Genomic DNA, 23,414 nt, shown 5'->3' on the forward strand with positions numbered 1-23,414 from the left:
AAAAATTAATAGTCTTATAAGTAATTAAAAATATAGTATTGGTTAAGTGATAGGTAAAAGTGTAATCTGATAAAAAATACTATCTTCCAGAGTTAAAAAAGCTTTCAAAATGAATAGTAATTCATAATTAAATCTAATATTCTCAAAAGTTCAATAGCACACAATGTCTCTGATTTTCTTAAAATGTAAGAGTTTAATGAGTCAAGATAACAATTTTCTTTACAGCATGTGCTACAATTAAACCTCTGATGGCTTCTGCAACTATAAACAATAAAGGCTACTTTACCTCACTAATCAACGACATAATTACTACAATTACACAATGTGAAATCTACAAGATCAGTAATGAATTCACTATTTTTACTCAAGACTTCTTTACAAATCAGCTCAATGGAATTGCTGCAGTATTAAGTTTTATTTTACATATTTTTTCAAGTTAGCTCAGGATTTAATGATGTCATAAAATCACTGAGTTAAGGCTAAAAAGGCAGTGAAATTATCAAAATTGAATCCATCATTTTACTGAGGCAAAACTGAGACCCTGAGAGAATGATTTGCCTAAATTCTTCCAGCTACCGGTTCTCCATAAAATACTTTAATAACCCAATAAATTTTAAAAACCAATCCTTTGGCCAGGCACAGTGGCTCATGCCTGTAATCCCAGCACTTTGGGAGGCCAAGATGAGAGGATCACTTGAGGCCAAGACTTTGGGACCAGCCTGCACAACATGGCAAGACCCCCGTCCCTACAAAAAAATTAAAAATTAGTTGGGCATGACAGCATGCACCTGTAGTCCCAACTACTTGAGAGACTGAGGTGGGAGAATCTCTTGAGCCTGGGAGTTTGAGGCCACAGTGACCCATGATCATGCCACTATACTCCAGCCTAGGTGACAGAGCAAGACCCTGTCTCAAAAAATAATCCAAAACCAATAATTTCTAAAATAACAAATGAAAGAAAAACAAGCAAAGGAAATATGTTATATACAATAATTCCATTATGTAAAGTGTTATGGTTAATTGTTACATGGGGCTAATTGGAATGAAATCTTGTAAAACGACTATAACAACAGCTCACATGCACAGTATTAACCTTCCCCCCAGAATGAACTTCATTACATAGTGAAAAGAGTAAGGAAACTACACTTCAAATTATTTATAAAAATGCATGCCTTTGTAAAATTATCACTGTACAAAAATGCTGATACATTAACGGTCACTAGTGAAAACATGTTTTTCTCATTTCTTTCTCTAAAATTATTTCCATATTCATCTTAATTCACCCAAATAACTAAAACTTTCGAGGGAAAAAAAGTCCATATACCACATATACAGACTTTAATCACTGTAACTAAATTTTTAATATTATATATATGCTATATTATGAAAGAACTGTAACAGGCAATTTCTAATGTTCCAAGATTTCAAGTTTCCTGAACTCTGAAATACACAGAAATATACATGGAGTATCTTGAAATACGCTGAAATATACACGGAGTGTGCCCATGATTCAAATAAAATGTGAAATAAAATTTAAACACGTATTGTCAACACAAGCTTTGACATTCTTAATCCCTTATGTTAAATGAAGCCAATTAGTTGTTGAAACTTGTTGACTAATCTCAAATTCCAAGACTAAGGCAATCATTGTAAGAAAACAGGATAAGCACTTCATCAAGTTAGGTAAATATCAAAATTACAATTTTGAAAATCTGTATATTTAATACAATTTTTAATTACGTTAAGTAATAAATTTTTAATAACATACCAAAAGGCAGTATCACGAAGTCCCATTATCTTTAAAAATTCTTTTATTTTTTTTTCTTTTTCTGCTACGACATGAATTGCCAAAAAGTATCCAAAAGGTGAAAATGCTATAACTAGGTATATTAAAATTACTCCTCGGGGAAAGGTATCTATTTCTACAACAGCAGTTTCTCCCATAATAACAGCTTTAGTTGACTCCAGCTCCTTCCAAAGAGAAACATTGGTCTTCAACTATAATTAGAAAATGTAAATACATTAAATTAATTTAGTTATGATAGTAGCCCCTAGAAAACGGGACAGCTATATCCCTTAATTTGGTCAACAACCTAGTACAAATACAATCCTCAAAAAGCTACATACCTGAAATAAAGTGAGTGACCCCAATATCATAATTCTGAGTAGAATATTGCATTCAATTTATTCTAAAAGTATACCATAAAGTTTAAAGTTTAAAGTCAGTAAGTGTATAAATTTTGATTAATTTGTCAAATAAAATAAAATTGCACAATTATCTTAAGCAGACAATTATATGTATCTTAGTAAAAATATACATCTTCAAAATTTAGGAATTTAGGAGTGATTATTAGTGCCATCATTCCTATGATTGTTTAAAAAATGTTCTTCTAAAATACCATGCCCTTCTATTGCTTTAAAGGTCTATATATATGCAGCACATATAGACCAAATAATAAAACTATTTATGCCACATAATACTTCTAACATTCCAATTAATGCCTAAATTGAAATCTGTCCTGCCTATTTATCCAGTGTGGTCTGTGCTGTGGATGGCTAAAAACTTTGGCCAAAATACAAATAGGTGATATAACATCATCAATGTAATAGATCCGTATTTCACTATCTTTACCTTAAATTTCTGTACTATTGAATTTGTGCAATATTACATGTCCCTAATACGTTTCTAGTGTACTGCAAAAGTTTGCAAGACAATTATACATAAATCACCTCATTTCGTTCTTACGACAATGCTGTCAAGCAAAGTATTATTATTACAGTCATTTTACTACATAGCAGTGTAACGACAAAGACTCCTGTTCAGATTTGGATTCCAGTTCTATCATTATTCATACATACTTTAAATGTATAGTTTAGTAGAGAATATGGTTGATACACATTTTGAAATTACAATATTTTGTAGCATAGTAAATTTTGTAGCATAGTAAATTCAATTAGAAAGGGCAAATGGAAAAAAAAGCCACAGATCCATACAGAACGTGGAAGAATGAAATACGGTTAATTTGAATAGTTTGAATTCTAAGGTAACTTCATCTACTGTTATCTAGCCCAGACACAAAAGTAAGATTTTTAAAAATAAATTTCATGGCCAGTTTTTCTGCTAAAATGTGAAACACAACAAAAAGTACCAAATCAGAAAATATGACTTCTTTATCTTTTTTCTTAAAGGAGTTGTAGTAGGTTACATATTTTGTACATTTGACAGTAGTCAAACCAAATACTATTGTAAAGAATAAGGAAATATTTATTTTAAAATGGCGTAGTTTTTGTATTTCTTCCTTTACCATATTTACCTGTATAATGGCAGCATCTATGGATGCTTGTAAAACTGTGAAACCTGAGGACCAGTACTGAGCAGCCTCACATGATTTTGAACAGCCAGCTATGGGGGGAAGAATATGAGATCTAAGATTCTGTACAACATGCAAGTGCATTGTTTTAAAGATACTATATGGAGAGATAACAAAACAATATAATCAATCAATCTCTACAGGACCAAAGAAATAAGCTACTGACTTTCAAAGGTAAACAATACCTATAAGATTTCTGATCATTTACTTGAAATAAAAGTTATATGTGTTAGAATAGTAAATAGTAAATGAATAAAAATGTAAAGAAAGAAATTAATTGTAGTTATTTAAAACAAGTTACTTTTTTGTTTTAAAGTAAATCATTCTACATGACTTAGCTCCAAAGCACTTCCAGAAGCAAGGAGAAGTCAAAGTTAAGCAAACAGGAAAAAAGAATTTTCAGAAGGGCTTTTTGAAATAAACTCACAAATTCAGTATTTAGCATAGTGACTTTAACATTGCTCAATAAATGTTTGTGGTTGATAATATTTCTTCATAGATTTAAACAACCAAAGGTTGTTTCCCACGTTTCAAATATAAAACTAATAAAGTTCCCTAGTAGAAGACCTTAAGATTTTAAAGATTTGTACATACCATAAGTAAAAACAATTACATGAAAAAAGAGATTTAGAAATTCATATAACCCAAAATGCAATTTTGCTTTATGCTACTGTATTTAATATATAAAAATGTATTAAATCAAAATGGATATTATATAAAAATATTTTATGTGTAGAAGTAGATAGGTATTTATAAATAAATATTTTTATGCTATACTTCTCAGTTTTCCTATTGGAACAAGTAAGAATAGTTGAAAATGCCAATATTGAACTATATCAAATTTTGACTATGAACTGCAAGCAGCAAAGATATGCATTTAATTGATCTTCAGTGATTATGTAGGGCTATTTACCTCTTGAATCCATATAAATAGAAGATACTGGAATCATATCAGGAAAAAAACGAAGTTCATAGGACATGGAGTCTTTGAAAACCACACCTACAAAGTTGCTTGGCTTAGAAAGACTGGATGTTAACATTTCTTTTTCATTTGTATATTCTTCAGGAATTATGACTGTAAGATACCATAACCATACAGTTAGCTCACAAATTAAAACACCACAGTACAGTAGATAAAGTTTACAATTATTTTGATGAATGGAATATTTTATAAGCACTTTTGCTATATTTACTTCTTAAAAAATGAAGACAGGCCATGCACAGGGGCTCACACCTGTAATCCCAACATTTTGGAAGACCAAGATGGGAGGATTGCTTGAGCTCAGAAGTTCAAGTCCAACCTGGGCAACATGGTGAGGTTCTGTCTCCAAAAAATAAAAAAAATAGCCAGGTGTAGTGATGTGTGCCTGCACTTCCAGCTACTTGGGAGGCGGAGGTGGGAGGATCATTTGAGCTAGGAGGTCGAGGCTGCAGTGAGCCATAATTGAGCAACTGCACTCCAGCTTAGGCAACAGAGTGAGACCATGTTTCAAAAAAACAAACAAACAAAAAGAAGACAATTCTTCCAACAAAATAATAACAAATAATAAAATGGTACAATGTTGCAGACACTACTTAGCTGTCGATTACAGAAATGTGTCAGTGTTACACTTATGTTATAAATATATGAAATACAGTATAAAACAATATACACAACTCATGTTTCATCAAGAAATTGCTGTTTCTCAAAACCTCAATTAATAATACTAATTTCAGGCAGCAATAAAATTATAAAAATTATTAGTAATACAGTTCATTTATCTATCTCGAAGTAAAACTAAAAAATAACTTCGTTATTTTATTTTATTTTTTTTTAGAGACAGGGTCTTGTTCTGTTACCCAGAACATATACAGTGCATGGGATCTTGCACTCGAACTTCAGGGGTCAAGAGATCCTTCCACCTCAGCTTCTGGAGTAGAGCTTGGTCGATAGTCACTCATCACCATGCCTGGCTAATTTTTTGTTTTTAATTTTTGTAGAAATGAGGTGTCACTATGTTGCCCAGGCTGGTCTTGAACTCCTGGCCTCAAGTGATCCTCCCACCTGAGCCTCCGGACTAGTTGGGATTACAGGCATGAGCCACTGCACCTGCACAAAAATAACTTTTTAGTAAATATATGAATTTTTTATTTTTAAATATTTCTTATAAAGAAAATACCACAATCCTTCTCAGAAACTAAATAGGCATTTTAGTAACTATGACACAACTCCTCCTTAAATAAAAATTGTCATTCAAATCCAATATTGCTTGTTCCTTTCTTAGGAGATAAGTGGAAAAAATACTGTAATCACTCTTTCTCATCAGGTAAGACTAATTTTTAAATATTTTCTTGTAGTTTTGTTTACAAGCAACTAATTTTCACTACAGAACCTTCAAACATGTGGTGAAATGGAAAGAATATAGAATTAGTACTTAACTTCTTCATGTATTAACTGTGTAAGCACAGACAGGCGATTTAAACTCTTCAGACTTTAGTGTCCTCATCTACAATGCCTAGCTGATGACACTGGGTTGTTGTGAAGAACAAGTGAAGTAACAAACATCAAAATGCTTTGTAGGCTGGATGTGGTGCCTCACACCTATAATGCCAGCACTTTGGAAGGTGGAGGCAGGTAGATTGCTTGAGTCCAGGAGTACGAGACCAGCCTAGGTAGCATGGCGAAACCCTGTCTCTACAAAAAGTACAAAAATTAGCCAGGCGTGGTGGTGTGCACCTGTAGTCCCAGCTACTCAGGAGGCTGAAGCGGGAGTATCACTTGAGCCCAGGAGGCAGAGGCTGCAGTGAGCTGAGATCACAGCACTGCAAACCAGCTTGACAGTGAGATCCCATCTCAAAAAAACAAAGAAAAAGACAAAAAAAAATGCTTCGTAGATTATATAAAGTATTACTTAAATGTTAATTAACAGATTTTCCAGGCCTTTTAAGAGGGACAGGGAATTCCAGGATTTACATGAATAAAGAGGGTGTTAGTTCAACATCCTACCAGTCATGTTATGTATGTATGCATAACCCATTTTCAGATAGTTGTTAAAAAGACAGAAGTCTAAAAAATGTGTGTATATGTATACACTATTTTGGCATCTAATACACACTGACTTCGTTGGTTTTTTTTTTTTTTGGAGATCGAGTGTTGCTCTGTTGCCAGGCTTGAGTGCAGTGGTACAATCTCAGCTCACTGCAACCTCCGCCTCCCAGGTTCAAGCAATTCTCCTGCCTCAACCTCCCAAGTAGCTGGGACTACAGGCACCCACCACCACGCCTGGCTAATTTTTTTGTATTTTTAGTAGAGACGGGGTTTCACCATGTTGGCCAGTCTGGTCTCAAACCCCTGACCTCAGGTGATCCGCTCACCTAGGCCTCCCAAAGTGCTGGGATTACAGGCGTGAGTCACCATGCCCGGCCTCATATTTCTTTGGTTTATATTCTTTCCTCCTACTCAGAATTACCAATGAATTTCATTTCAACATTTTTAATCAGCTTTTTGAGCTTATACACTAAATTCTCATGGTAATCTATACTACTTGTGCCTAATATGATACACTACCATACAACAATAAGAAGTGTATTTAATCAAAATATTAAATAGAAATAGCCAGAAGAAGAAACCAATGGAATAAAAGTTACCTGGCTTCTGACTGTATAATTAACACTTTCCATTCAATGACGTAAAATCCAATAACGTGATGATATATAAGCTAATTGCAACTATCCCATATGGCAAAAAATAACATGCTAATCTTTATTTTTTACAATTTAGCACTTCCTTGTTTAATCATTAATAGTATAAGAATTTCTGTCACTTTCTCCAGTTTTTGCTTTAGGTTCTCTGATAGCCACTTTAAGTTCACTGGCACTTCACTGCTTACACTGTTTTCTAGTTCATTTCTTTGTGAGAAGTGCACGTTGAGAAAAAAGACTTAGGTGGCACTTTAGGTGGAGGCCAAGGGAGGAAGATCGTTTGAGCCCAGGAGTTTAGACCAACCTGGGCAACATAGCCAGATCCCATCTCTACAAAAAATATGTACATAAATAAATAAAACAGAGTTAGGGACTTAGCCATAGTCACAGTTGTAGTCTCCAAAGTTAGGTACTTCTTCAGTTCACGCCATATACTTCTATAAACAAGCATGGTAAGCTGAAAAGGTGACTGCTTTACAGTCTTTATCACATATTTCTAGCTTCTTTTTTAAATTTTTTATTTTTAGAGATGGGGGTCCCATTCTGTTGCCCAGAGTAAGGAGTGCTGGAATGAAGTGGCATGATCATAGTTCACTGCAGCCCCAAACTTCTGGGCTCACGGGATCCCACCACCTCAACTTCTTGAGTAGCTGGGACTACAGGCACATGCTACGACATTCAGCTAAACATTGCTAGCTTCATAATTATATGAAAGTCAGAATCAAAATGAAATAGCCCATCAAAGCTTGTATCTTATAAAGTATACTTAAACTATTTTATAAATGGTCTAAGAATTAAATATAAAAGTACATAAAATATGCTTCCTATCACCATGAATATAAATTAATGTTTCACAAGAAAAATAAGGCAACAGAATTAAATAATTTTAGTATTTTTATAAAACTGTACTTTGGTGGAGGAACACATCTCTAAGTGTTAAGACTGCTATTTATTCAATAAAGCAAGCTGATAAATATTGAACAGGCTTAATATTATAAATAGAATATATATAAGCTCACAATACCATCAGGTAGATGATCAGTAGACACTTTGTGCATGATGCTGCTTGTAATATTAGTCACTGGAGTATATCCAAGAATTAGATTAGAAAGAGTAAATTTGTCCATAGGATTAAGTTCTATATTAGGCACTTCTTCATATTTCTTATTTGGATGCATCATGCTAATTAATATTAACCAAAATAAAAAAAATAGTGGAAAAAGAATTTCCTACAATAAAAAAAACAAAGTGATTACAAAGTATAACATGGCAGCAAAAATCATCAAGATTTCTTTGCAAATAATATAATACTAAGAAAAAACAGGAAATTTGGTTGTCCTTTCTTATGAATAAAAAGTAAAAGCAATTCTATCCCAAAAGAATTATTGTCTTGAACACCTCATCCAACCCAACATGCATATTAAATGATTTTTTCCTTTGCATTTAGTTTTACTGAAATATTTTAAAATTCAAGTCACAAAATAAATTAAGGTGACATAAAAGATAATATTTAAACATCTTAGATTATTGACATAAAACATAATAAATTTACCCATATAATTTTATCTAAAGCAATTTACCAAACATCCCTATATGGATTCACCATAAAAATGCCTTTATTCAATTCTGAATTAGAAATCATACTTTAATTATACCTAAATGTATACTATCAAAACCATACTTAATTAAATTCTATGGTCAGTTTTAGTAGAAATGAGCTATTATATCATCTTGCTGTTTAATTGTTTTACCGGTTTCAGGGAAGATGAATAATACATTTTCATCCTTTGAAATTATTACTAGCTGGTTAGCCAAAAGTTCTTCCTTTCTTTTACCTTTATCAAAAGTAATGTATGCTGTGGGTACAAATCTGTGTCATAATATTAATACTCATGGGCAACTCAATCTGGAGTCCATAAAATACGAGGTTGTGGGGAATAAAACTCTGGAATCAAAGTTATTTTGGAATGTTAGTTCATGAAACTTAGGAAACACACGCCTAAAAGCTCAAAATGAAGCACAGATGTTAGATATTAACTAAATGTAGAAATTATTATTAAAATTTTTAACATTTAGAAAGCATTAGGTAATTCAGTTACTTTTCTGTGGCTAACATGGCAAGGTTTTACTTTACAAGCAAAGAAAAATAAAATTATAATAAAAACATGTTTAGCAAAATAAATCATCGCTTCAAGATAGAACATATCAAGCAAAATAAACTGCAAAAAAGCATAAGAAAGAGTTATTTAACTTACCTGAACACTACTCTTTTTGGTTCTGCATTTAATTAAGTAATTCTTCAGTAGAAGTGTTCTGGTCTGTCTCCAAACTCCCACCTCCCTAATTGCAGTGGACATGTTTTCTGAATAAACCTATTAAAGAGGAAAAACAAACAAACAAACCTGGAGCCACGCAGTAAACTGCATGTAATTTTTAATGGCAAAACAAGCAGATGTTTCAGTCCCAGGTAAGATGGATTAAGCACACTCCAAGCTGTCTCTCCTAGGAAACTGGACAGAATGCACGGAGCAGCAATCTGTCAGCTCTGAAAAGTAAACAAGGCATGTGAAATAGGGGAGACCAGAATTTGAAATACCACCGTATCAACAGTGGTACTTTTTCTCCTTTGGTATCTCCCGAACCGCCCACAGAGGCAGCTCCAGAAGAAGCCTTAGCTTTGAATTGAGGAATGGGCAAGGCAAGTCTTAATGCTCAGGGAGAATGTAGAAATAGCAAATCTTCTTTTATTTTCTGAATTCTCCTGTATCCCCACACGCAAGCAATCCCATAACAGGACCAGATTACAGTAATGAAAGCCTACTGCAGCCAACACTGAGGCAGGAAAACCTTTCTCTCTATTCAATGGAACTATCGTTGTAAGAGGATGAGGCCAATCCCTTTTGCTTTTCTTCTCTACCTCCTACCATTGGGCACTGGACATGGTGGTTGCAGCTGCACAAGTGTGTAACACAATGGAGAAAATAAACACTAGCTCTCTGGCTGGAGGATAGAAACAGCAGCCACAGGGAAGCAAAAAGTAGAAGGGGGAACAAATAGAAAGAGAGCTCAGGAAAGCACTCTAAAAAGTTGTTTTTAATTCCTGTAATAACTCTCAAGCTGGACATACATAAATCCAATCCTATTAGTGTGACAAAGACTTGAGAAACTGGACTAACAGACAGACCACTGTCCAAATCCAGACTCTTCACTGCAAGGCACACACAAGACAGACCAAAAAGGTACTGCAAAAGTTTTTGAAAAATAAACTAAAATGACAACTACAGTTCAAAGAATGTGGGTAGAAACTTATGACCTGAACCTAACCTGGTTGACAGCCTGCTAAGAGAAAATATCAACATTTTCCATAGGTATTAACACAAAACTCAAAGTCTCATACAATCCAAAATTACACGGCAAATGAAGCATGTAGAAAATAGCTGACCAGGTGCAGTGGCTCACGCCTGTAATCCCAGCACTTTGGGAGGCCAAGGTGGGCATATCACGAAGTCAGGAGTTTGAGACCAGCCTGACCAACATGGTGAAACCCTGTCTCTACTAAAAATGTAAAAATTAGCTGGGTGTGGTGGCACACGCCTATAATCCCAGCTACTCAGGAGGCTGAGGCAGGAGATTTGCTTGAACCCAGGAGGCGGAGGTTGCAGTGAGCCAAGATTGTGCCGCTTCACACCAGCCTGGGTGACAGAGCAAGGCTCCGTCTCAAAAGAAAAAAAAAAAAAAAAATAGCAACTCTACTAAGAAAATAAAATCAAAGATACCAATGCTGAAATAACACAGACTTTGAAATTATCTGATAAAACTTTTAAAGCAGCTATTTAAGGGCTTCAGCAAACAATCAAAAGTACTCTTGAAAGCAATGAAAAATAGAAAATCTTAGCAAAGAAACAAGACATGAAGCAGAATCAAATGGAAATTTTAGAACACAAAAACACAATAAGAAATAAATACAAATGGAAACTTTAGAACAGAAAAACACAATATTAAATAAAACTTATGGAGTGGCTCAAAAGCAGAACGAACACAACAGAAAAAGAGTCAGTAAACTTGAAGATTATCAATAGGCATTATCCAATCTGAACAGGGAGAAAAAAGATTTTTAAAAAATTAACAGTGCTTCAGAAAACTGTGAGACAGGCTGGGCACGCTGGCTTACGCCCATAATCCCAACACTTTGGGAGGCCAAGGCGGGCAGATCACCTGAGGTCAGGAGTTCAAGACCAGCCTGGCCAACATGGTAAAACCCCATCTCTACTAAAAATACAAAAATTAGCCAGGTGTGGTGGTGGGCGCCTGTAATCCCAGCTACTGGGGAGGCAAGAGAATCAGTTGAACCCAGTAGGAGGAGGTTGCAGTGAGCCCAGATTGTTCCACTGCACTCCAACCTGGGTGACAAAGCAGGACCCCGTCTCAAAGGAAAAAAAGAAGAAAAAAGAAAACTATAGGACAATAACAAAAAGTCTAAGTTTCATATTATCAGATTTATAAAAGGAGAGGAGAAAGAGTACTAATGCTAAAAAAAAAAAAAAAAAAATTAAAGACTTAATGGCTGAAAACTTCCAATTTAGCAAGGGATATAAACATATAAGTTTCAAGAAGGTTGGTGAAGCCCAGAAAACATAAAGAAAATCCATGCCCATACACATTATAATTAGACTGCTGAAAATTAAGACAACAAAAAATCTTGAAAGCAGTCAGAGAACAATGATGTATTACCTACAGAGAATAATAATTTGAATGAGAGCAGACTTCTCATAAGAAACTGCAGAGAAAGTGGAATACATTACTCGTGGGAAAGCAAATGGTTCAGATGCTGAGAAAAACAGTTTTACCATATAACCTCACAATTCCACTCCTAGGTATACACCCGAAAGAAATGAACATAAGGACTCAATTGAGTACATGTTCACACACATTCACAGTAGCGCTATTCAGAATAGCAAAAAGGTAGAAACAGCCCAAATACTTATCAACAGATAAATGAACAAATTGTGGCATATACATACAACTATTATTCAGCCATAAAAAGGAATGAAGTGGCCAGGTGCAGCAGCTCATGCCTGTATTCCCAGCACTTTGGGAAGCCAAGGCGGGTGGATCACTCGAGGTCAGGGGTTTGAGACCAGCTTGGCCAACATGGCAAAACCCCGTCTCTACTGAAAAAAAAATACAAAAATTAGCTGGGCATGGTGGTACATTCCTGTAACTCCAGCTACTCAGGAAGCTGAGGCAGAATTGCTTAAATCTGGGAGGCAGAGGTTGCAGTGAGCTGAGATCGCACCACTGCATTCCAGCCTGGGCATCAGAGCAAGACTCCGTCTCAAAAAAAAAAAAAAAAGGAATGAAATACTGCTATATGCTACAATTAAAATGAACGTACAAAACGTTATGTCAAGTGAAAGTCAGACTAAAAATGTCAATTACATGATTCCCTTTATATGAAACTTCCAGAAAAGATAAATGTAGGGACAGAATGCCAACTGTTGATTGTCAGAGGCCAAGAAGAGTAAAGAATGAGGAGAAACTGCTTACAAGGTAAGGAGTTTTACTTTGGAAATAAATTTTACCTTAATAAATTACTTTAAAAAATAAAACTGAATGATCTGCATCATTGTACCTATCACAGGTCCAGTATCCCTCTTCCAGGGTACATTTACCCTTTGAAGATCCTTGAAATCCTTTCTGCCTGTGGACCTCTATTGGAGCTATCTCGATTCTTCAGAGGTTTCATTCCAGCTGAACTCAAAATAGAAGTCGTCAGAGTCTCAACTGCAATGTCCACTGCCCCTATTCAAATACACTCAACCCAGTAACCTAGGATCTCTGCATACTAAGAAGTATTGAGAAGATAGCTTGGAGGAAATAACAACAACAACAACAAAATCCTGTTAAACCTTCCAGAGAAATTGCTGTGCCCTTGTTTTAAATAAACCTACCTAGTGAGTCCACTGCTATAACTCTCCTCCAAAACAATGTCCATCTGTTCCAAGCTGGAGGACTGTCTACACCTAAATAAAGAAAACTCACAATTTTTTTTTTTTGAGATGGAGTCTCACTCTTTTGTCCAGGCTGGAGTGCAATGGCACAGTCTCGGCTCCTGGGTTCAAGCAATTCTCCTACCTCAGGCTCCCAAGTAACTGGGATTACAGGCGTCCACCACCATGCTCAGCTATTTTTTGTATTTTTAGTAGAGATGGGGTTTCACCATGTTGGTCAGACTGGTCTCAAACTCCTGACCTCAGGTGATCCATCTGCCTTTGCCTCCCAAAGTGCTGGGATTACAGGAGTGAGCCACCGTGCCTGGTCCATAATTTTTGAGAGGCAGTTTGTCTTTTCCAGTAAATATATATAATTAAAGTTTGGCTTAAATGAGCATCTTCTTTATATGCACAGAAGGAAGACTAGAAAGAATTGTTTAAATTAGCAATGGAATTAAAGACAACTTTTATTTTCTTCATGCTTTTTTTCTATGTATTACTTACATAGTAAAAAAAGTAATTAAACAATTAGACATACTGTAAAAATATTAAATGAGTAAATTAAAAACAGCAAAACAAAAGCAGTCAAGAATAGAAGATACGTTAAAATAAATTCTTCCAGCATTCCATTCAAAGGTATCTGTGAACCTGTGGAGTAGACACCATGAGCAAAGCTTACCCTCCCAAGTTGAAAACATTTATGGACAAGAAGTTATCATTGAAAATTAAATGGTGGCAGATATGTCCAAGGAATATTGTGGGGATTTGATCCCTTTATGAATCTTGTGATAGATTAATGTGTGGAGATGGCAACTAGTGGGCAACAGAACAATATTGGAATGGTGGTAATGCGATGTAATAGCATCATCATGTTAGAAGCCTTGGAACAAGTATAAATAATGGCTATTCAGCAGAAAAACCCATGTCCCCCTCTCAAAAGGGCCTGTTTTACTATGATGTAAAAATTAGGTCATGTACATTTTCATATTAGACTCTTTGTTAAATAAACTTCTGTAATAGTCAATAAATAAATTCTTCTAACAGTCTCAACTATGTTATATCACATTTAGTAAAGAGTTGATAATAGGAGGGAAGGAAGGAAGAAAGCTGTACTCATTCAAGCATTATTTGCTACAATACAAACATAGAAACACTAACCTAATGCAGCATGAACATTCTCAAGTTACTTGCCAGAACACATTGATTTTGTGAATGCTACTAAATTATTAATCCAATTTGAATGTTGGATGCTTAACTCCTCATTTTTATATAACAGACTCATAGAGTAGATGGATTCACAAAATTTTTTGCTTTTTTGAGAACTGCTTCCTGAACTCAAGGTTGAGTCTCTAAGGGCCTTGTCTAAAGAACCTGCCCACCCACTCCACCTCTCATCACAACTTTTTAAAGCAAAACTAAACCCACTCCCCAAACACCATCCCAACACACACAAACCATCACCACCACCACCACTACTCTTGAGCTGTGTCAGTTAAAATTTCTCTTGACAGAATTAACTAAGAGACCCACAGACTGGATGGAAGTCAAGGAAACTGAATTACATGAATGGCAACATTTAAGAAAGAAAGTTTATACATTCTTACTCTAAGCTTTCTTCTAATGTACCACACCTACTGTGCTCAAAATTTGATTTTTCTTCCTTGGAGTATGTGAAATGCCCTATTATCTTCCCAATATATTTTCATTTTCACTTAAGTTAACCAGTATCAGATTCTATTTCTTGCAAAAAGCATCTTAACCAATATTACAAAGGCACCAAAATTAACAAACACAAGAACTAATAATGCCCAAAGTAGTATAGGTTAAGAGTATGACCTATGAGGCCAAACCAACTAAACATGAATCCTGCCTCTGCTACATACTAACTTTGAGACCTTGGGAAAGTTATTTAATGTTTCTGTGCCTAAGTTTTATTATCTATAAAATACAGCAATAGCAGTACCTACCTCTTTGGGTTGTTAAAATGACTAAAAGAATTAATACACGAAAAGCTGAAAATGGCGGCTTGTACATGGCAACTAATTATAAACATTGAACATGACTGTGTATAAAAGTATAACTAATATCCTTAAAAGAGTAATAGAGAATATCATATTCTTAGAACAAGAGCAAGACAATTAAGAAAAAAAGCAATGACAGAACTTAGAAATGAAATAACAAACTGATAGAAATAAAAAAGCACTAAAAGACAGGGTGAACTCCATTTAAAGACGAATTAGTGAGCTAAATTGAAGCGTGAGTCAAAGAAACCCTACAGAATGAATTGCAAAAGGGCAAAGAGAAAAAAATGATGAAAGTATAAACTCTGTCATCAAATTATACCAATGACTCAGTATTATGAATGACCTCAACAATCTAATTTTTCTTATACTCAAAAGCTTTAGTCTAATCATATGAAAATATTAACTTTCAATAATCTTGAGCTTCAATTCAAGTTATTGAAACAAAAAAAAAAACCTCTTAAGCCCATCTGATCAGTGGTTTTCTTCATAGTATGAAATATATGGTTTAGCTGTTTGATTGAAAAGAATGAAACATTCTTAACACTAATTCTTCATAAACCTTTAAACTTTAATGTTGATCTAAAACAGAAACTTCAAAGCTATAGTCAGGTCTTTGTAAACTGACCCAACAACGTACCTATTCACCCTCCTCTTTGTCTGCTGCATCCTCCAACCTGCCAGTCCACAGTGTCTAAGCAGGCCCAATTTGAAAACGGATATGGGGAATAAATAAGAAAGGACTGGTCTGCATAATAATGTAAACACTAACTTTACCCTATAAATTCTTTGCAAATGATGAGGTGCTAGGGAAAATATTTGGCTTCCTTTTCAGGTGTCGAGACCACATTGTCTCTGAGAATTAATACCTGTCCTTTGGGGAGAAGACAGAGAAATAAGATAGAATAAAAAAAGGGGTGACTACAACTCTCACTGATACGGTAATCACAAAGGCCCCTCTCTTCACCCCATAATCCACTGTTTTGCAGGGTCTGGAATCCCAAAGGACAATAATGACTAGCCTAACAGGGAGTTAGGGTGGGAAAACTGGGATGAAGGAAGAACGTGGGAAGGCAGTACTTTTCTATATTGACGAACACCCAAAAATAAAGGGTTAGTATATTGAGATGGGAACAACTCTTGTGGATGAATGAATGAGGTTTCCAGAAAGAAAGGTGGAGATCCACACAGCAGAGGTGACATGAAAGTGGTGTTCCTGACAGAAGCGTATATCTGAAAACAGGGCTGCAAAGTTACAAATGAGGTATGACCAAAAAGGGGACATCTATGAAGGGTTTGACTTATCAGGTGCCTTTTCTTGGGATACAAGAAACCCCGTATTTAGCATGGAGCTATACATTTCCTCTTTCTATACTAGAATTCCAAAATTTTATAGCTTTATGTGATGGTTTTTGGAAGAATAAGAGAAAAACGCAGTAAAAAGATGCATGGCCTGCCTCAAGTTTAACTGTTTAAGTTTAATTGCCTCTAAATGGCAATATGTAGGAGTTCACTCACTAGCAGCTGAGTTAATACAAGACCAAAGCAGAATTTATATGGTTCCAACTCAAAATCTTACCAATGAAATACTTTAAAAAACTCTTTAACAAAGCCAATTCTTTTTTTTTTTTTTTTTTTTTTTTTAGATTCTAGAATGGGTTAGACTGGTTTATTCCAGGTCCCTTTATTTTTATTATTATTATTATTATTATTATTATTATTATTATACTTTAGGCTCTATGGTACATGTGCGCAACGTGCAGGTAAGTTACATATGTATACATGTGCCATGCTGGTGCGCTGCACCCACTAACTCGTCATCTAGCATTAGGTATATCTCCCAATGCTATCCCTCCCCCCTCCCCCCACCCCACAACAGTCCCCGAAGTGTGATGTTCCCCTTCCTGTGTCCATGTGTTCTCATTGTTCAATTCTCACCTATGAGTGAGAATATGCGGTGTTTGGTTTTTTGTTCTTGCGATAGTTTACTGAGAATGATGATTTCCAATTTCATCCATGTCCCTACAAAGGATGTGAACTCATTCTTAGCTGTTAAAAAGCAATGGCACAAAGAGAAATACAGGTTCAAAATTTTTTTTAAAAAAGTTATTTTCCATAGTTCCACAGCACACCTGAGAAATGTGCTGTTTGTTGTAGGGCTTTAAATAATAATTAGGTGAGTTTTAAACACCTAACATCTCTAAAGATTTAATCAAATTTAACTTTCCTAGATAAATAATTTCCTAGATAAAATAATTTATACTAAATCCAATAAATTGCAAGAAAATCGAAAGCCTACTAAAGCCCATCTTCCTTTTCTCATGTATTAATTGACTTAAAAGACCAGGAATTGCATAATCCAAATTTCAATATCAAAAATTCACTTCTTAATTTATCTTAAAAGTACTGGTTACTACGGCCAGGCGCGGTGGCTCACGTCTGTAATCCCAGCACTTTGGGAGGCTGAGGCGGGAAGATCACGAGGTCAGGAGACAGAGACCATCCTGGCCAACATGGTGAAACCCTGTCTCTACCAAAAATACAAAAATTAGCTGGGTGTGCTGGCGGGCACCTGTAATCCCAGCTACTCAGGAGGCTGAGGCAGGAGAATCACTCGAACCCGGGAGGCGAAAGTTGCAGTGAGCCGACATCGTGCCACTGCACTCCAGCCTAGCAACAGAGCAAGACTCCGTCTCAAAAAAAAAAAAAAAGTACTGGTTACTACATTCCAAGTCCTACGAAACATATTTCCCATCACTAAAAGTAATAAAAATGTACATAACCTTTAGAAATAATTGTTAGAGAAAAATTATTTAGGATGCATGAGTTTAATTAATTAAAATAAGAAATTTGAAAGTTATAAAGTATTTTTTTTAATCTAAGGTAGTTCTACTATTATACCTATTGCCTTTGTTAAAAGCAGTGCTTTCCTTAGAAGAGCCTCTCTCTTCCCCCGCCCCCGCCAAAATCCATCACGTATCTAATGATACCATTATCTTCTTCAAATATTTTTAGCTAGTAAAACAACTCACTGCACAGCAGAGGAGGTACTAAATATCTGTGGAATAAACAATCCATTTATTATGTAGCAGGTAAAATAACTTTAAATTTTTTAAATTATTTTCATATAGAGAGACCTGACTAAAAACATATCCATGTTTATTTCTGTGAGAAACGAATTAAGATTATACCCTATAAAATAAATAAGTTGAGTCATCCTGATGTTTAGAGCCATCCTGATAAGAAACGTGGTCAGTCACCTTCTTAGCATCCTTAAAAGATTTCCAGAAAGGCTAGCTGAAAATACATTCCCTACCTCCAACAAATGACTGTTAGAGGTTACTTCTCATCCACCTAAGCAGATGTAACAGAAAGTGGATAATCTGTCTACTTGGGGCTTCTAAACGTTGTTTGGCACTGAGGAAGGCTGACTTTGGAGACTGGGTTGTGAAGCTTGACCTCTTAATTACTGACCTTTTGTTATACATGAAATTCCTTCCTTATTTTCTTGTTCCTAGCTCAGACCAGATAATGCCAGGGATAAAAGACCCCTTGACTGTGATAAAAGACCCTTTGACCATTACATCCTTAATGTGAAATGTTAAATATACCCTTCCCCCAAAAAGAAACACTGCCTATAACTAATTGAATTGCTCTAACTATGCACTAACCTTGTACGAAAAATGATGTAACCCTGTTAAGCATCTCCAGGCCTTGCCTATGTAAAGGACCCTCAAACCTCTCCACTTTGGAGCATTTACCCCATCCTTTAGGAGTCTGTGTCCTCCTGTGTGACCATCCTCAAATTTTATGCTCAAATAAACTCAATTTTTAATCATATTGCCTAAATGTCATTATTAACATTGACATGGAGCTGATTATCACTCCTTTGTTTTACCTCTATACCCAGTAAATATAACTGTAACTGCAGTAACTATATCCTGTCACCATTATTTATTTACATATTTTCATCTTGAACTTGACCATGAGATCCTTGATGAAAAAAACAACACTGTCTTATTTATCTTTGCTTCTCTGCCACCAATGGAAATATTATAACCAGTATCATCTTACCACAGATTCCTTTATCAAGGCTTCCTGAGAGTCCTTAAAGATCAAGGATGTGCAAACTATGATGAAAGAGGTGGGGGCTAAATCCAACCCTCAGTCTGTTTGGCACAGCCCATGAGGAACACTGCTTCTGCATTTTTAAATGGTTGAAAAAAAGGAATAATATCTTGTGACATGCAAAAATTACATGAAATTCAAATTTCAGTGTCTATAAATACAGTATTATTGGAACACAGCCATGCTCATTCATTTATGTATTATCTATGACTGCTTTTGTGCTACAACAGTAAAGTTACTGAGACAGAGACCATACTGTCTGCAAACCTAAAATATTTACTATCTGGCACTTTACAGAAAAAGTTGGTCAACTCCTGTAAAAAGGAAGAAGAGGGGAAGTGAGAAAAGTGGCATATTCACTTAACATTTACTGAAGGATTTATGCATCCAACATTACGAGGCAAAAAAAAAAATAAAGTTAGACACTGTCACTAACTTTGCAGAGAGATAAAATGTAATATAATGTGATAAGAGAGAAAGAGCTTGGAAAGGAGTGGAATGGAATTTCCAGGCAGAAAGAAAAGAATGGTAAAGCTAGACTCCCAAACAAAAGGGCTTGACTTTTGTGAAGAACAGGGATACCTGCCATATGGCAGAGGCATAAGGCAAAGTGAACTAGAGCAAGGGGTGCTGATGTATGTTCTAGATAACACGGTAAAGGCAGGCATTGGGAATGGATTATGAAGTTTCTGGTATCCAAAATTAGACACCCTAATTTGTGCACTCGTATCTTTCCTCTACTGTACTTTTCACACCTACGAGTCATGTTTTATTTCCTAGCAATCACATATTCCACTAGTTCATCACTCTCCCAATCCCCAAATCTCCAAAGCTTCCATCTGTAGGATCACACTCAGATTATGACCTTGAATCCTACTTTACTGAGAAAACTGAAGCAATTAAAAGAGATTTCCAAAATCCAGCACAAAGTAATATTATACATTTCAACAATGTGCCATTTCAGCCTAAACTGAAGACTGATTTCATTACAACTCTGAACCACAAGAAATTAAATGCAATCTGGTATTAGCTATACTTTTAAACTAAGATATTTTTGGAATGAGAAATTAGGAACATATCTGGCACACGAAATAAACGCCTGCCTAGCTACATCATTTGCTTCTCAATCAATGACATAAAAGCACTACAAAATATGCCTTTTAACTTAAAAAGGGATAAATTATAAATGCTCTCATCTTCTTTATTGCTTTAAAATTTACTGAAAGGTGGTGCAATAATAAAACAAAATGCAGTCAGGTGCAGTGGCTCACGTGGCAATCCCAGTGGGAGGATGGCTTGAGCCCAAGAGTTCAAGATCAACCTGGGCAACATAGAGAGACACTGTTTCTACCAAAAAAAAAAAAAACAAACAAACAAATAGCCAGGTGTAGCGGCACGCAACTGTGGTCCCAGCTACTTGGGAGGCTGAGGTGGGAGGATCACTTGAGCCTGGGAGGTCAAGGCTGCAGTGAGCCAAGATCCTGCCACTGCACTTCATCCTGAGTGACAGAATGAGACCCTGTCTCAAAAAAAAAAAAAAAAAAAAATTCTAGTTGTCAATATAATTTAACCTAAATTTTATGACAGTGTTTCTTGCTGAAGGAGAAAATAATGCAATGGTACACAGAAGACAAGTCATCCAATAAATTTTCTTATACATAATAGGTTCTTAAAAGCTTGCCCTTAAAACTATTTTTAATCCAACTAATTTACATACTAGAAAAGTTATGACTTAGTACAATATCATAAAATTCTTTTATGCAATCACCCTCTCAACTAAACTCAAGGACAGAGATTATAAATTGTATTCATATCGGTACTCCTGGCATATAGTACAGTATCTGGAATGTAAAAGACATGCAACAAACCAGCCTGGGCAATATAGCAAGACTTCGTCTCTGAAAAACAAATAAAAAATTAGCTGGGCGCAGTGACACGTGCCTGTAGCCCCAGCTTTTCAGCAGGATCCCTTGAGTCCAGACGTTCAAGGCTGCAGTGAACTTTGATCGCACCACTGCACTCCAGGCCGAGACGCTGCCTCTTCAAAAATAAAAGACATGCAATACACGTGGAATGTACTAATAAATTTGCTCTTATAGTGAATGTAAGATTTCCCTACACTAAATCTGATTGAAAGGAAACACACTCAAACAGCACATATGCAAAGATTAACGCTTCCTTAGTTTGATTTTAACACAAATACCCACAAAGCCCTAACTGCCCTAATAACGTTCCCTACTATGGAGTCTTCCCTAAAACACATACAATATTGCTCTCCAGGCAAACACAAAATATAGTGGATAAAGCACCAGAATTAGGGTCTGGCAGCCCGGGTTGGAATCTCAACTCCATCCTTTTACTAGCTGAGACCTTAATAAGTTACTTAACCTCTCTGAGGCCCATTCTCCACATCTGCCCAACTGGAATAACCCCCTCCAATCCTACAGGGTTGCTGTCAGAATTAAAAGAGCTAATACTGAGCCTGGCTCAAAGCTGTAGTCCAGCAAATACATCTCTTCCCTTACATTCCTTCAGAACGCCCTCGCAGAAAGTAAAAGTGGTTATTATCTTCATTATTTTCAGACTTATTTATCTAAAACGTAAATCGAAGCCTAAGGAGCCCAGGGGAAACCCTCCTTCAGCTTAATAGCTCCAGCCTGCCCAGCTTTCCGATCCAATTAAGTATTTCCATGCCTGGAGCTCCTATTCGTGTTTTAGGATCAGGGAATTTCCCTCCCAAACTGTGTCATGAGATCTGCGCATTTTCTTCTCACTGAAACTCCTTTTAACACACAAGGTAATGATCCGCGTGTAACCTCGCAGGGAAGAGCAAGCGCTCATTACCCAGCTGTTCAGACGGAAATTTACATCAATGTTTGTTTTCCTTCTTTCCTTGAGGTTGCTGAGGGTGGAACGACAGTGTCCAGGCAAAGGCAGTGTCCGGAAGTCCCACGGCCGGACCCGTTCCCGGGGGAGCCTCGCGGAGCCCCCGCCCCAGGGCCCCGACCCCCTCACGTCCGCATCCTGGGCGCTCCCACCGCATCCCCGAGGCTGGCAACCCGCGCTTCCCGGGAGCTGAGGGAGGTCTGTTTCCCTCAGCTCGCCGCCTCTGCCCGCTTCCGAGCCCGCTTCACCCCACACCTCAGACGCCGAACTCCCCTTCCCTCCCCGCCGTCCCTCGCTGGCCAGCCCTTCCTCGTCCCCTCGACTTCCCCAGGGACGGCTGTCCCAGGCTTGCCTCAAGCGCCGCCGCCGCCCATGACGCCCTCCTCACCTCAGGGCCCGAGCCGCAGAGCTGTCAGGCCTGGACGCGCTCAGTCTGTTGACTCAGTGCGGGTGACCGGGCTGGGATCTGTGCGAGGGCGCGGCCGCGCGCACCCGCGCGCTCCTGGCGCAGGCAGAGCCGGCAGCGCGCGGGCCAGCGAGAGAAGCTGGCGGCGCCGAAGTCGCGCCCCGCCTCCTGCAGAGCGCACCTGAGGGCGGGGCTCCTAGAAAACGCCGCTCCCCGTACGGGCGCGCTTCAGACGCTCGGCCCCGCGCGTCCCGGCCCACGCAGGCAAGCAGCGCGCCCGGAAGAGGAGAGCGGCTGAGGGTGGGGCGAGCGGTGGCGCGCGGCTGCCCAGGGCCCCCTGAGCCACTAGAGTCGGGCCTCGTGGCTCTTCCCCACGGCCTTCCACGCGTGGGTTCTGCGGGCATCTCGCCACGCTCTTTCTGGAGGCACAGGCAAAAACCACGGCCTCGGGTCTCAGTGGCAAACCTGCCGCCTCTTAGCGGGTGACCTTGGCCCACGGCCCTCTCCCCATCTGCCTCGCCCAGTCACGTCTCCTCTTAAGCATCCTTGCCATCTGTCTCCTGGCATTTGGATGGGCCTCTCTGAACGCGTTTTGAGTCCTCCGCAGCCCTTCTTCCTCCCGCTGCAGCATCTGGAGTGCTGTGGCCCCGTTTTCGTAACTCTTGCCTCCCCTCCCCAGCCTCCTCATTCGCCCTCACACCCCGACCTGGGACGTCCTCCCACTGAGGGTGCTTGTAGTTGTCCTCATCAAAGACTGGGAATGCGGCAGACGCTGAATTTTCCAAACGGCCTGAGACACGTGACATCTGTGAGAGACTGGATACTGCACTTACTTTGCTAAAAATATAATCTAGTGTTTTGAGCTTCATTACTCAAAGTGACCTAAATGGGGTCAAAAGTTATTAACACTAACACGACATATTTTCCT

General features: G+C 37.4%; 1 protein-coding gene and 1 pseudogene across 1 annotated transcript in view; one reads left to right on the top strand and one right to left on the bottom strand.

The window, feature by feature from the left end:
• The window catches only part of ABCA5 (ATP binding cassette subfamily A member 5), a 78,601-nt gene extending 55,479 nt beyond the window's left edge, over positions 1–23,122 (bottom strand). Inside the window, exons 1-6 of the mRNA XM_002827759.6 lie at positions 22,469–23,122; positions 9,308–9,424; positions 8,077–8,281; positions 4,285–4,446; positions 3,315–3,403; positions 1,769–1,998 (exon numbers count right to left, since the gene is read on the bottom strand). Of these exons, the coding sequence (XP_002827805.4) occupies positions 1,769–1,998; positions 3,315–3,403; positions 4,285–4,446; positions 8,077–8,281; positions 9,308–9,409 (788 nt within the window). The 5' untranslated portion in view covers positions 9,410–9,424; positions 22,469–23,122. The remainder of the gene's footprint in view (positions 1–1,768; positions 1,999–3,314; positions 3,404–4,284; positions 4,447–8,076; positions 8,282–9,307; positions 9,425–22,468) is intronic.
• Positions 13,710–13,941, top strand: LOC112129714 (small nuclear ribonucleoprotein G-like; annotated as a pseudogene).
• Positions 23,123–23,414: the final 292 nt, after the last annotated feature.

This window comes from Pongo abelii, chromosome 19 (genome assembly GCF_028885655.2).
Source record: "Pongo abelii isolate AG06213 chromosome 19, NHGRI_mPonAbe1-v2.0_pri, whole genome shotgun sequence".
NCBI classification, from domain to species: domain Eukaryota; kingdom Metazoa; phylum Chordata; class Mammalia; order Primates; family Hominidae; genus Pongo; species Pongo abelii.